At 42.7% G+C, this 12,401-nt stretch overlaps 1 protein-coding gene across 5 annotated transcripts in view; it reads left to right on the forward strand.

Annotated features, from left to right (window-relative positions):
* man2b2 (mannosidase, alpha, class 2B, member 2) overlaps positions 1-12,401 on the forward strand; it is a 74,677-nt gene that overhangs the window by 35,548 nt on the left and 26,728 nt on the right. For all 5 annotated transcript variants that reach the window (XR_005942664.1, XM_041184955.1, XM_041184948.1 and 2 more), the window contains exons 13-17: positions 970-1,228; positions 2,123-2,233; positions 3,564-3,753; positions 6,004-6,156; positions 10,687-10,799. Coding sequence is in view for 4 of the 5 variants with exons in the window: in XM_041184955.1 (XP_041040889.1) it covers positions 970-1,228; positions 2,123-2,233; positions 3,564-3,753; positions 6,004-6,156; positions 10,687-10,799 (826 nt within the window). In the remaining variant the exon portion in view is untranslated. The remainder of the gene's footprint in view (positions 1-969; positions 1,229-2,122; positions 2,234-3,563; positions 3,754-6,003; positions 6,157-10,686; positions 10,800-12,401) is intronic.

Below are 12,401 nucleotides of genomic sequence, written 5' to 3' on the forward strand. Positions count from 1 at the left end.
CTCACAGCAGATTTCCCAACCTCTGACCTGCTCTGAGTCAGGGCTGCCACATATGCTAAACTTGCAATAAAATTATTTCATGTTAGATGGGCAATTGGCATAATGCATATAAACGCTCTGTCCTCGGATGGTAGGATAAAGTATCCCTCTACTAGCTACTACAATGTGAGTTCCTAAACTAAAACATACCAGGAATGTCCATCCCCTAGGAAAGGAAGGGAAAATCAGACGGAGTACTTTGCATCACTCTTGCATACTTTTTTTTTTTACAATCAGCTGTAATTTTTAACTGTAAGAGTGGCGTTGTCCAGGAGCAGGCCCAGGCTTGTTACCACACCTGGAGAATTGGACATGACAGAGGGCAATATGGCTGGACAAGCAAATATAGCTTTTAATAGTCGTTTGGTGGTACAGAACTTGAGTACTGCTGAAGAAAGACATTTTATTGAAGCTTTTCGTTTTGCACCCACAATCAGAAGAATACCAATGTCAGGGGAAGCAACAACTTTATATGAGAAGAGAGTGCTGATTGGTTGGCAAGTGAACTCTGAATCGTTGAGATGTTGCCATGGAAAAGGCACCAGTTAATGTGTTGCTGCATAATTTGCTGCCAGCTTTATACCGTATTGACAGTGAGTGCTCACTGCCTCACTGTTATTATACCATTGGTAAAGTCCAGGCCAAAAGTCATTAATCTTTCCATGATTTTTAGGTGCTTAGTACTCATCCTGTTTACAATCCCATCCCTGACACTAACTTCAAAACTTAAAAATCTCTGCCTTTTAGATCTGAGAAATAACGGTTGTGTTGTGTACATTGTTTCATTGGAAATGGATGTTTCTATATTTGTAAATTCCTACTTTCCAGTAACAGTCATTTTGTTTACAATCAAATAAAAATCTGTTCAGGATGGGACTCAAGGTATTGTATGTGCGATTAAACACCAGTGATTTTATCTGTTTTAAACAGCAATATTTCTGCCAGTGCAAACGATTACCAATATGCAATATTCACAAAGATCTACCGTGTACCTAATGGGTATGACGGGTCAATGCTATGCAGTAGAATTGAGCAGGAGTACACCGTTGGTCCACTGGACCTGAACAGAGAAGCGATCTTAAGGATGGCTACAGATCTAAAAACTGATAGGACCATTTACACGGACAATAACGGTTACCAGATGATGAAGAGACTATACAAGTTGCATACCAACAATACTCTGGCTCGAGTAGGTAAACTATTATGTTGCACTAATGCTCAGGGTGAGGGGAGGAAAAGGGAGCCTGGATCTTTGCAACTTTTAGAAAATTATAGCTGAGACCCTTTTTGAATTTATTTGTCTGGGAAAGCATTGAAGATGAAATAATGTCTTCATTCACTGCAGGTTTCATTGTATTTTTCCCCCTTTATGGCTCTCCCTCTCCCCAAATGTTACTATTTAGATTATAGATTAGATTATTAAATGTTCACAATTCACCACTGTTACTCTTTTAAGAGAAATACTGGAACAATATAAAATAAAAACCCAAGAATGGTTGAAAGACCCAGTATCTCAAAAGGTGAGAGAGGTTGAAATGGGTCTACATCCAAATTGAGGAGTTTCAAACGAAAGGCCCCACCCAAAATTTTAAAGCTCTATGACAGATGCTGACTATTGTCATTATTTCCAGCAATTATATTTTTTTTAACCTAAGAAGAAGTACACATTAAGCGGTGCTTAACTTCTCAGTGTGCTACTGAGTCAAACTATTCTTCACCTTTGACGTGCTACAGATTGGATTCTGTGTTGCCATAGTGCTGATGCAAATGTTCAAGTAACAAATTGCTTGAGAACTGTTGCACTCCATTGCACTGGATGTTGCCATAAGGTGATCTCTTGTGCATTTGGGATTATTATTCAAAGCTGCATTGTATTTTGTTGATTTAACGTGCAGTTTTTTTTTGCATGTAAGTAGAATATAATTGCACTTTGAAAAACCAAGCTGTTCAGAGGTGAACAATTTTTAAATTTCACAGACTATGGCTATCCTAGATTTTTTTTATACAAGTATTGGCTGCTTTCTCTGGATCATCGTGGTCAGATGGGAATGTTACCAACAAGTCTTTTCCTTGTGCTTTTCAGAATTACTACCCTCTTGTAAGGACCGCTTATATTGAGGAAAGTGGCACAAGACTTGTCATTTTATCAGAGAGAGCACATGGCATTTCCAGCCAAGCTGATGGGCAGTTGGAGGTGAGAAGCTTTTTTTAGCTTGAAGCAATATTTTTTTGTTATTTTCTATTTTTATGAACTACATAATTCTGTATTATATCATTGAAACACCCACTAATGAGAGAGTTTCACCGTGATCAGGACCCATTCTTAAAGAGCAGTCAGTTAAAATGAAGTGAATCAATTTAGACACATTTTAGACACAACTGAATTTAGAGATTGGTTTTAGTATTTTTGATAGATGGTAAAGCATTTAAACCTCAAGGAATTGAATTTACTTATAGTAGAAGTGCCCCATGTTAGTGATACTAGTTGATTCCCATCCAAGTCATCGATATTGTTGAAGTCAACAATAGTTCAGGACTCTGACATCGAGATCAAATGTGGGTCACAACCCTGCACTGCGTGGAAACAGTCGCTTGGTAATGATACAAAGACTGCCTATTCTGTTCACCAGAATACAACTGAGCAGGGCCAATGGGAGATGCATCAAAGTGGGAGCCATGATAGTGAATAGTTCATATAAACTTGGTTGTTCAAACACCTAAGTGAATCCCTTTGTGCAATCAAGACGATTTCCTCATAGTTTTGTCTTACTTTTATGCAGTGCTACCTCTGTGGCTTCAGTAGAGCTGGAGACAGGCTGCTCAACCCCCTGCTCTGACACATGACTGTGGCAGATGTCCTCTGGGTTCTGGAGCCAGGCTCCACCAAAGACTCGTCCCAGCTGCATATGTGCAGGGGCCCACTTGGTCATCAGGGCAGCAGGCGGTGTGTGTAGCTTTGTTAAATGGGTTGAGGGAAAGGGCCAAAAAGTGGGGATGCCTTGTGAAGAGCCCCCAATGCCATGACCTCTTTCTCTTCTCTACACCTTCCCTCTCAGGGCCCGCCTTCACTTCCCTGCTAACCAAGAACAAGAGAGCACTTGGCTGCATGTGAGTCTGGTTTTGCCACCAAGACAAGGTTTTGATCGATGTTCTGTAAACTGGCAGCCACAGTATGCATTGGTGGTGGCCTGATGTTCTTGATTCTCTACAAAGTTACATTTCATTGGTGATTATTGAAAAGTATCTAATTGTTGCTTGTACAAGTCTTATTCTATGCAAGTTACATTTAAGGATGAGGTAATCCTTAAGCTGAATTTTTTTTTTTGGTGTTGTTTATTTACATGGCTATCTTCTGCTGATCTTTTTCCTCTTCAAAATAAAACCAGACTCTCAATTTCACTAAAATAAAGGTCCACCATTAGAAGTTTCAGTAGTTAATTAATCATATTGTTATCTGCCTTTTTCTCCACCTCATAATTGTGTAATCTCAGTGGTCTGCTTCTCCCTTAATGATACTGTTGCAGATGATGCTTCATCGAAGATTATGGAACAACAAGGAATGGAATCTGGGCTACAACCTGACACTGAATGACACCTCTGTGGTACGACCACTTTTCTGGCTGATGTTGGGGTCAAAGTCAACAACTTCATCCCTGTATCAGAGTGGGATGGCGCTCGAGTTCAGGCCCATTGTCATGTATGGCCCTGCCTCAGGTATGCGCTTCTGAGCTTACAGACCGGATCAAAGGTTGAAAATCTAATTTGCAGACCTCTGTTGTTGATGGCTAATATAACCAGTTGTTGTATTAATGTTGCGTCCCATTTCTGTTAGCAGAAAGGTAACATCATAGAACTCACACCCTGTTAACCTGCAGCAAAATGGTGGGGATGGGGGAGAAAATTCATGTACTCCCATGTTATGGAAAAGCTTCCAGAATTGATGGGAAAGGTTGGGAGGGGAATAGGTGTTGGTGGGGGTGGGGGAGGTTGGTGGTGAGTAAACTATCAGAACTGGGAGCTGGAAAGGCAACAGCTCTTGTACCCTTTTTGAGTTAACACGTGAGAAGGGGAAAACAGCGCAACATTTCTGCATTAAAGTGGAAACTTGCTTTAAAAGCTGACCCTGCCAGTACAGCTGGCAATCCTGCTGCTGATGCTAGCAGCAGAGGATCAGGACATTCTCAGCTTTGCTGGGTGGCAGTTGTGCCTGTGGTAAACAGTGCAGGCCAGAGAGGTCCCAGATGCAATCTCCACTCTATCTTGGGTTTGATAGCAGTTGCAGGACTTTTATTGACCTTGCCATTCAGAAGGGAAAATCAGTCTTCTGATTTCTGATCGCAATGAGCTAAAGTTGCGCCTGGTTATTGAATAAAAGCAGAATTAAACTCAGCCATAAGACCCTATATCTGAATCGCCTTTTGGCACAAATATAACTGCACCCCAGCGTATTCAGAATGTCAGCTGCAGCCTTAAAAGATCTGTTTGTGGCCTTTACCTGACATTCTGCAGTTATTCACATCATGTGATTTTATGATGACGGATGCCTGTAAAGTCAGCCTTGATCTGCAAATAATATTTTTCTCCTTGGTAATGACTGAACTGTCAAAATCTATATGTTCTGTGCTTGTGTGTTCCTTTGCCTCCTTAAGCATCCCATTCTGATTTTATTTTTATTTATTTATCTAAAATGGTTTGTTGTAAGTATTGTGGCAACTCTTTTCAAGCTTATACCCACCAATGTGGCAGATCTTTTGTTGATTTGTACAATGTTAAAGCAACTTTCTGTGTAGTTGCTGTCACAGTCTATGAATGGAAAGTAAGAATGTTTTCCTGAATGAGTCTTTGAAAACCAAATAGGCTTTTTTACTTGGGCTCATAAACTATAGATATGCTCGGTGGACACTTCTGTTCCCACAAGAGGCATGAAAGGAGGCAGGAGGGCCTGAAAATTAGGTGGGTTGGCCTCTGGACTGATAGCCGACGCCTTTATGACTTCACCACTATAAGTTCAGACGGGGAGGTCCATAGTCGACCTTCCTGCCCTGCCTCCATTTGAGACCCTTAATTGACCAATTAACGACCACTTAAGGGGCTCTTCCCACCTCCACTGCAATCTTCCCAGCTCCAGGTGTGCCTGCCGACATGTGCCCCGCTCAACTGGTAAAACCATGCGGGATGCATGTTAGCTCAAAGGTGAGGGGGAGGGGAGTTTGGTGGGGGGGGGATCCCTCGATCTGCACTAGTCTGTGCATGATCGAGGGGATGGGCGTGGGGCAGGGTAGTGGCTGCTGTGAGCCAACCCCCATGCCCACGTCCCTGTGACCCCAACCCTGCGGACCACCCCCTTCCTGCCACCCAAGCAGCACTTTTTCTTGGGTCGCCCCGCTGTCACTGGCTAGGCCAGCATTTATTGCCCATCCCTTAATTGCCCTTGAGAAGGTGGTGGTGAACTGCCTTCTTGAACTGCTGCAGTCCCGCAACCGCTGTTGTTCTGGCTGCAGCCACGGTCTGCTCTGTGGCGCTGCCGGCTTCTGATTGGCTGGCAGTTTTGGTGGCCGGCGGCTCTAGGCAGGCAGGACAGATCCTATCCCGAGATCCTCAGTCGGGATGAAGGCCAGCTGCTGTCCTCTTATGTGGCTGGTGGGTAGAAGATACAGCGGGCCTTCCCCCTAAAAGTCAGCGCGGGTGTCTCATTGGCTTTTTGGGCAGCGTGTGAGACACCTGCTGAAAATGGAAGATTCTGCCCGCTCTTTGCATCACCCAGCATTCAGTCATACAACCTGCTGTTTTTAAAGGACAACAGATGAGGTTTTCCTCCCTGTGCCCCTGCCAGCCTGCATTTGTGTTTTTTAATCCATTAAAATCTGGGACTGGTCAGTGCACAAGCAAAAAAAAAACCCTGTTCCATGTCTTCTTTCTGTAATTTTACACTGATAATGTTGCTTGTTGTGCTGTTTTTCACAGGAAAGGAAGCACTTGTCCCATCACACAGTTCACAGTGCAACAGTTCAACAAGTTCTACCTTTCTCCCGCCTAATCTCCATCTCCTAACACTGTGTCTGCCTGGCTGGCGATATAATTCAAACCACACTGAACATGTGCAGAATATAGTCCGAGGTAAGCCATTGTAAATTTGCACTGTATTGATGTGCTCTTGCCCAGATGTGTTTATGGAGTTAATGAAGGACAGGAGCACCTGAATTCACTGGCCACTCAATTGTTTTACGGAAGTGTTTACAAATGTTGTGTGCTACAGACCTCTTATCCTTCTGTTTGCTAACCACAGTTAGTGATATTTGCAGACTGTCAGGGTTATATCTGATACCTGCACAGACAGCTGGAGGAAGAATTAATGGGGCTGCTGCCGGCTACTTGAGCTGTTGTATTGCACTTGTTTTTACCTTTAGCTATTGCGAAAATAAGTAGTTGCATCAGTTATATTGCATCATATTAGCAACCTGGAGTTGCAACATACTGAACGCTGCTTGTTGTCAACTTTGATATTGGCCATTAAGTCAAACAGAATATGGTGAGCACTTGGGTAGTGTAACCCTGGGCTGCCACTGAATACCTTGTGATTGATTGGGCACAAAATACCCTTGATCTGCGAGCTGGTCACTTGCCAGTTGTCTTGCCTAGTACATGATATGTTAATGTGGAAGAAAGTAATGAAACAAATGAACAAGTGCCTGCTGTTGGAAAAGAGGATGGTGTGAAAAGAATTAGCTCTGTCAAAGTTATCTTGTGTTAATTTGATTTAAAATTACTACCCTTTTATTGTTGCAGTATACAAAGTTGCAATTTATTTATCAGTAGAGGGATTGGGGGCTGCTGGAGATGTGGTAGGATGTGGTTGGAGAGAGAGGGAGGCATAGGAAAAGGGAGTGGGAGGGAATGTGTACTGGTGGAAGGAGTGAAGGGAGAGAGAGAAGGTATAGGGAAAGGGAGGGAGACGGAATGAAAACTTCTGAACGAGGGAAGGGAGGAGGAAGAGGGAAAAGGACATAGGGAGGAGGAGGGAAAGGCGGGTGAGGAATGGGTAGAGTGAATGGTGAAGGAGGGCAGGCACAGTCAGGGGTGAAGGAGAGAGAGGTCATGATTAGGAGAGCGGGAGTGGAAAGGCCTGTTTAGGGGTGAGGGATGGCATAGTTAGCGATAAAGGAAATTAGCTGGGCTCTTGAGGGAAGAAAACTTGCAGTACGACAGGGATAGAGTGGGAGAATGGGACTGATTGGATTGCTCTTCAGAGAGGCAGCATGGACTCGAAGGACCAAATGGCCTCCCTTTTGTGCCAGAATGACTCTCTGATTCTAAATCTCTCATTATTCCCATTTAGAGTGAACCATAGTGCTGCACTGTTGGAGGTTCCATTGCACCAACTCAGGTGAACATGAAAGATCACATGGCACTATTTGTAGAAAAGCAAGGAAGGGTTGCTGGTGTCCCAACCAACATTTGTCTCTCACCTAATATCACTGAAAGAGGGGAGGCCGTGACTTACTTTGTGGAGCTTGGAGCATGATGCTTTGGAACTTTCTTTAACTTACTAAGTGGGCTCCCTTCCCTTTCACACCTGTTATTGACCTGCTTCAGCTTCCGTGAAAACCAGGGTTCCTTCCCCGGTCAGGCCTGATGAAAATTACATTGGGATCCTGTTGACATAATAAAATTCCAATTTTGCATAAATTCTTGAGGCATCTGCTTGTTTTCCCTATTTTAATGGCAAAAAATAGAATGTACAGAATTAGAGATGGCCTTTAATTTAGTTTGGAAATTGGGAGTTAGATGAGAGAGTGCAGATAAGATATATTCATATTGGCAGTATGTGACAATTAGTGTTTGCTTAGTGATCTGTCTGGGGCCTTAATTTTTCACCCTATTTATCAATGACTTGACTAAAAGATTAGAGAGTTACAAGTTTGAAGCTGACCCTATAATTAGAAGGACAATAAGTTGTGCAGATGGGAGCAGGAAGCTGCAAAGAGACGTGGGCAGATTAAATGAGTGGCATGGTTTCTTATTTTGCAGAGGAAAGGTCAAAGGGTTTGAGCCTGACACCAACATGCTAGCTATTTTGTCAACATGTAAACGATCAGTACACACGCACGTACTTAAGTACTAGTTGACAGAATAGAATAAGAATTGATATTACCCACTCCTATTCTGAGTAGGAGCGAACACCTCATTCATCAACTGCCCGTTCAGCTGTGGCTTGCTCTCTCTGCCTTGACTCCTCACTTCTTTGTTGTGACTTCTCGTGTTGACTTTACAACCTGAACTGCAAACATAGCTCTGCTTTTAAATCCAGAGACCAAGGAAGCTGTAGACTTCTTGTAGGCTAAAACTTTCATAAACTTGGCTTAATTGTATTCCCTTGGATATAGAAGATTGAGGGAGTATCTACTTGTAGTGTTTAATATGTTAAGAGGCTTTGATAGGGGAGATAGAGAGAAATTTCACCCTCTGATGGGGGAATCAAGAACAAGGGAACTTAGGCCAGGATTTCTCGATGGTGGGTGGGCTGGCGGGGAGTGGCGACAATTAAGGCCCACCCAGTGTAAGACACGGCCGATGGAGCTCAGCGCTACCTGTGCAAGCGGGGGGGAAGGGGGAGAGTCGGGACCAGTGCTCTTTTGCATGTGCGCATGAAAGAGTGCAGCAACTGGAAGATCGAATGGATATTAAAATAATTAAAGAATTGAATTAAAAATTTATTTAAACATGTCCCCTCATGTGACTGTGTCACATGGGTGGGGACATATTTTTATATTTATGAAAATTAATTTATTTAATAAAAGCTTTAGGAAACCTCATCCTGCTCGTGGATGAGGTTCCCTGAAAAACGTGAAGGCCGCTTGGGATTTCTGCCTGCCCGATAGCTTTAAGGTTGGACTCGCAGCGTTCACAACTTGTTCACTTACTTTCTTATTGGCCTTAATAGGCCATTTACACTTTGGCGGGCGCAAAGCTGACTCCATCACGTGCCCGCCGAACGAAATATCACGACGCATGCCCAGCGTCATCATGTGTCATTTTATGCGTTAGCATGTCGGGCCTGCCTCCGCATGCTGACCGGAAGATTCTGCCCTTAGAGTCATAGATTGTAGAATAGTGCACCACAGAATGAGGCCATTTGGCCCAACATGTCTGTACTAGTTCCTTAGAAGAGCAATCCAGTTCACCCCACTCTTTTCCCCATATCCCTGCAATTTTTCCCCCTTCAAGTATTTCCCCTATTTCCGCTTTCAAGGCTGCTATTTAATCTGTATCAATCATGCTATCAGACAGTGCCTTCCAAATCCTAACTACTACTTGCATCAAAAGAGAGTTTTTTTCTCATGTTGCTTCTCGTTCATTTATCAATCGCCTTAAGTCTGTGCTTCTTGTTATCGACCCTTCATCCATTGGCAACGGCTTGTCTTTGTTTATTCCATTCTGAAACATTCATGATTTTAAATGCCTCTTCATAGTTTTAAAATTCAGCCTAGACCATATAGGAGGGATCTCAGGAGGTAATTTTCACATAATGAGTAGCAGAAACCTGAAATCCACTCTGCAAAGGTTGCTGACCGAATTGGTGCTTTAAAGGCTGGGATTGATAGGTTTTTGTAAGGTAAAGGTATCCAGGGGTACGGAACTAAGGTGGATCGATTAAGCTAAGGTACAGATCAGCCTGGATCTAATTGAATGGCAGAGCAGGCTCGAAGGGCTGAATGGCCGACTCCTGTTTCTACGGGCAGAATCTTCTGTTCAGCATGTGGGGGATGGGCCCCACACGCCGATGGATAAAATAACGCACGGTGACATCAGGCGTGCATCCCAACGTCACTGCGTGTCATTCTAATCTTCAGTTTGGTGGGTGTGCACTGGAGTTGGCTGTGCGCCCGCCGAACCATCAAAGGCCTGTTGAGGCCATTAATGAACTAATTTAAGTACTTTTCAGGGCTGCCTGTCCAACCTTAAGGTTGGTGGGGGGGGGAAGGTGACAAGTCCAAGCGGCCTTCGCGTTTTTCATGAAACCTCATCTACGGGCGGGATGAGGTTTCACGAAGGATTTATTAACAAAATAAAAACTTTTATAAAAATTCACAAACATGTCGGAGCTCATGTCACATGAGGGGACATGTCTGAATAATTTAAAAAATATTTTTTTCAATTTTTCATAATGAAATGAATCTTCCTGACGCAGCTCTGTGCGTAAGAACACAGGCCCCGACTCTCCCTCCTCCCCCCGCCCGCACAGGTAGCGCTGCGTGTTTCCGGGTGCGTGTCATGCTGGGCAGGCGATGTTGGGTTATTTCGTGTTTGCTTTCATGGAAACTATTAACTTCTTTGGAAGTGGAAGGCACAAATAAAATAAAGGTGGTCTATTTGTATGTTGTTTCAATGTTTTTCATATCTTTTTCAGTTTCGTTATCTTATAGACAGGCCAACCTGCAGGCATATCTGTTTTGTTTTCCATTGTAGACAAATCAATTTGAACGATACCGAATAAAGAGCTTTCACTGTGCTTAATAAAATCTTGTATGTATTGTGAGATACCCACTTCTTTAGGAGCAGGTTTGCACTCTGTCAATTAGGTAAAAATGTTCTATTTGGTTTAAATGTCTGCTTCGGGGCCGGTAAAGTACCTTTCTCCTTTTCAAGGTAAATCTAAACCGTCTGACCCAGACTTCCATCGAGTTCTATTGAGAATTATGCATTTGTATGAAGTGGGAGAAGACCCTGTCTTGTCCCAGCCTGTGACAGTCAACCTAAAGGTTTGTTGGACAATTTAGCATTTATTTAAAAAAAAACTATTGAGTAGTCCTGTTTAATGTAAAACAAGTATATATGTGTAAAGCATGTTGAGTACATCCTGAGTTTAGAGTTGGAATGACCCTGTGGGTTCTTAGTGTATTGTTAGGATCCCTCTGGGGGAACCGTAACCCAAAATAACCAAGTGACTCCCAAAGAAGAAATTACCAACAAAATTCCACTTTTTGTAGCTTTTACTTTAACACGAATCAGAACCAATGCAAATCACACATGAATTAACAGGCAAATGATAAATAAAAAGGTACATTTCACTTTTATTAGTCTATATAAAACGCCTTGCACAACCACGTGCACCTGCATCACTCCCTGCAGAAATGTGGCCCTATGTAGCTACGTAGTCCACAATATACTGTTGTTTACTCATACTGGGGAGGTCAGGATTCCTATCCTTCAGCAGCTTTCACCTTTGAGTTTCATGGGCACAATTATCATCAGCAAGGTGCACTTCTACAAATCCTCTTTCCTTCAGGTCACAACGTGCCAATGGTGTAGATCTCCAGAGTTCCTTTTCAACCGACCAACCAATAATATCCGCCTCTGGGAAAACACCCAGCTCTTTAGCATCTCTGAGTTATTTACACAGCTTTCCAGGTTTTAGACCTTTTATAGTCAGCTTGCACAGTACCTCCAATAGCTCCTGTCTCCTTTTCTGCCAAATGGAAAAACTGACCTCTTCCTGAGACTGATTTTGTTTTTTTTCGTCACAAAAATTCTCTATGTTCCTCTTCCTGTCCCTGTCTGCTTTCTCTTGTGTCTACATCTGTGTGCTGATGCCTTCTCCCTCTAACTCCCATACTTGTAGCTCTCCTTTATGTCTTCTAGCTATACAGCTTCTTTCATAACTTCCTTCCTGTTGGTACTGCTTCCAGGTAAAGAGCCACCAGGTCACATGGACCAATATTTATTATCCAAGAACATTCCAATTTATCCCTTTACAATTGATGCAAACTCTTAAAAGCCCTTTTCAAAGATTCTTAAAAACAATTACAGATTCCACAGACATTTTTAAAATATAACAAATTTCCCTTTTGATATTGCTTCTGGGTCAAATGTTGCCACAGTGTGAACACAAGATATTTGCATGAAATTATTTCCTTTTTCTTTCTTCTTTCTTTTCCTCTGTACTTTCCTTCTAGCCAGTTTCCATTCTGGTTTCACTCTAGGTGTTTTTAAAAATTCTTTCTTGAGATGTGAGCATCACTAGCAAGACCAGCATGAGTTGTTCATCCCTAATTGCCCTTAAGAAGGTGGTGTAGAGCCACCTTCTTGAACCGCTGCAGTTCACCCTGGTATTGGCTCCAATGTATTCATCCCAATGAGGCCATTCATTTTTCTCCCTGCATAAGGTGTAGAGATCATCCTTATTGCTTATTTCACTTCAGACTTTAACAAGCTATGCCAGTTAATTTCCTTAAGCTTTTCCCTCATTTGTATGAAGTCACCTGTTTTAAAAATAATTTAGACAGTGTCTCCTGGCTCCCAGTCCTCAGGTTTTCTGACTTCCAGATCACAGGGAACATTGTCATTATTGTTCCCCAAGAGTG

Source organism: Carcharodon carcharias, chromosome 1, assembly GCF_017639515.1.
Source record: "Carcharodon carcharias isolate sCarCar2 chromosome 1, sCarCar2.pri, whole genome shotgun sequence".
Lineage (NCBI taxonomy): Eukaryota > Metazoa > Chordata > Chondrichthyes > Lamniformes > Lamnidae > Carcharodon > Carcharodon carcharias.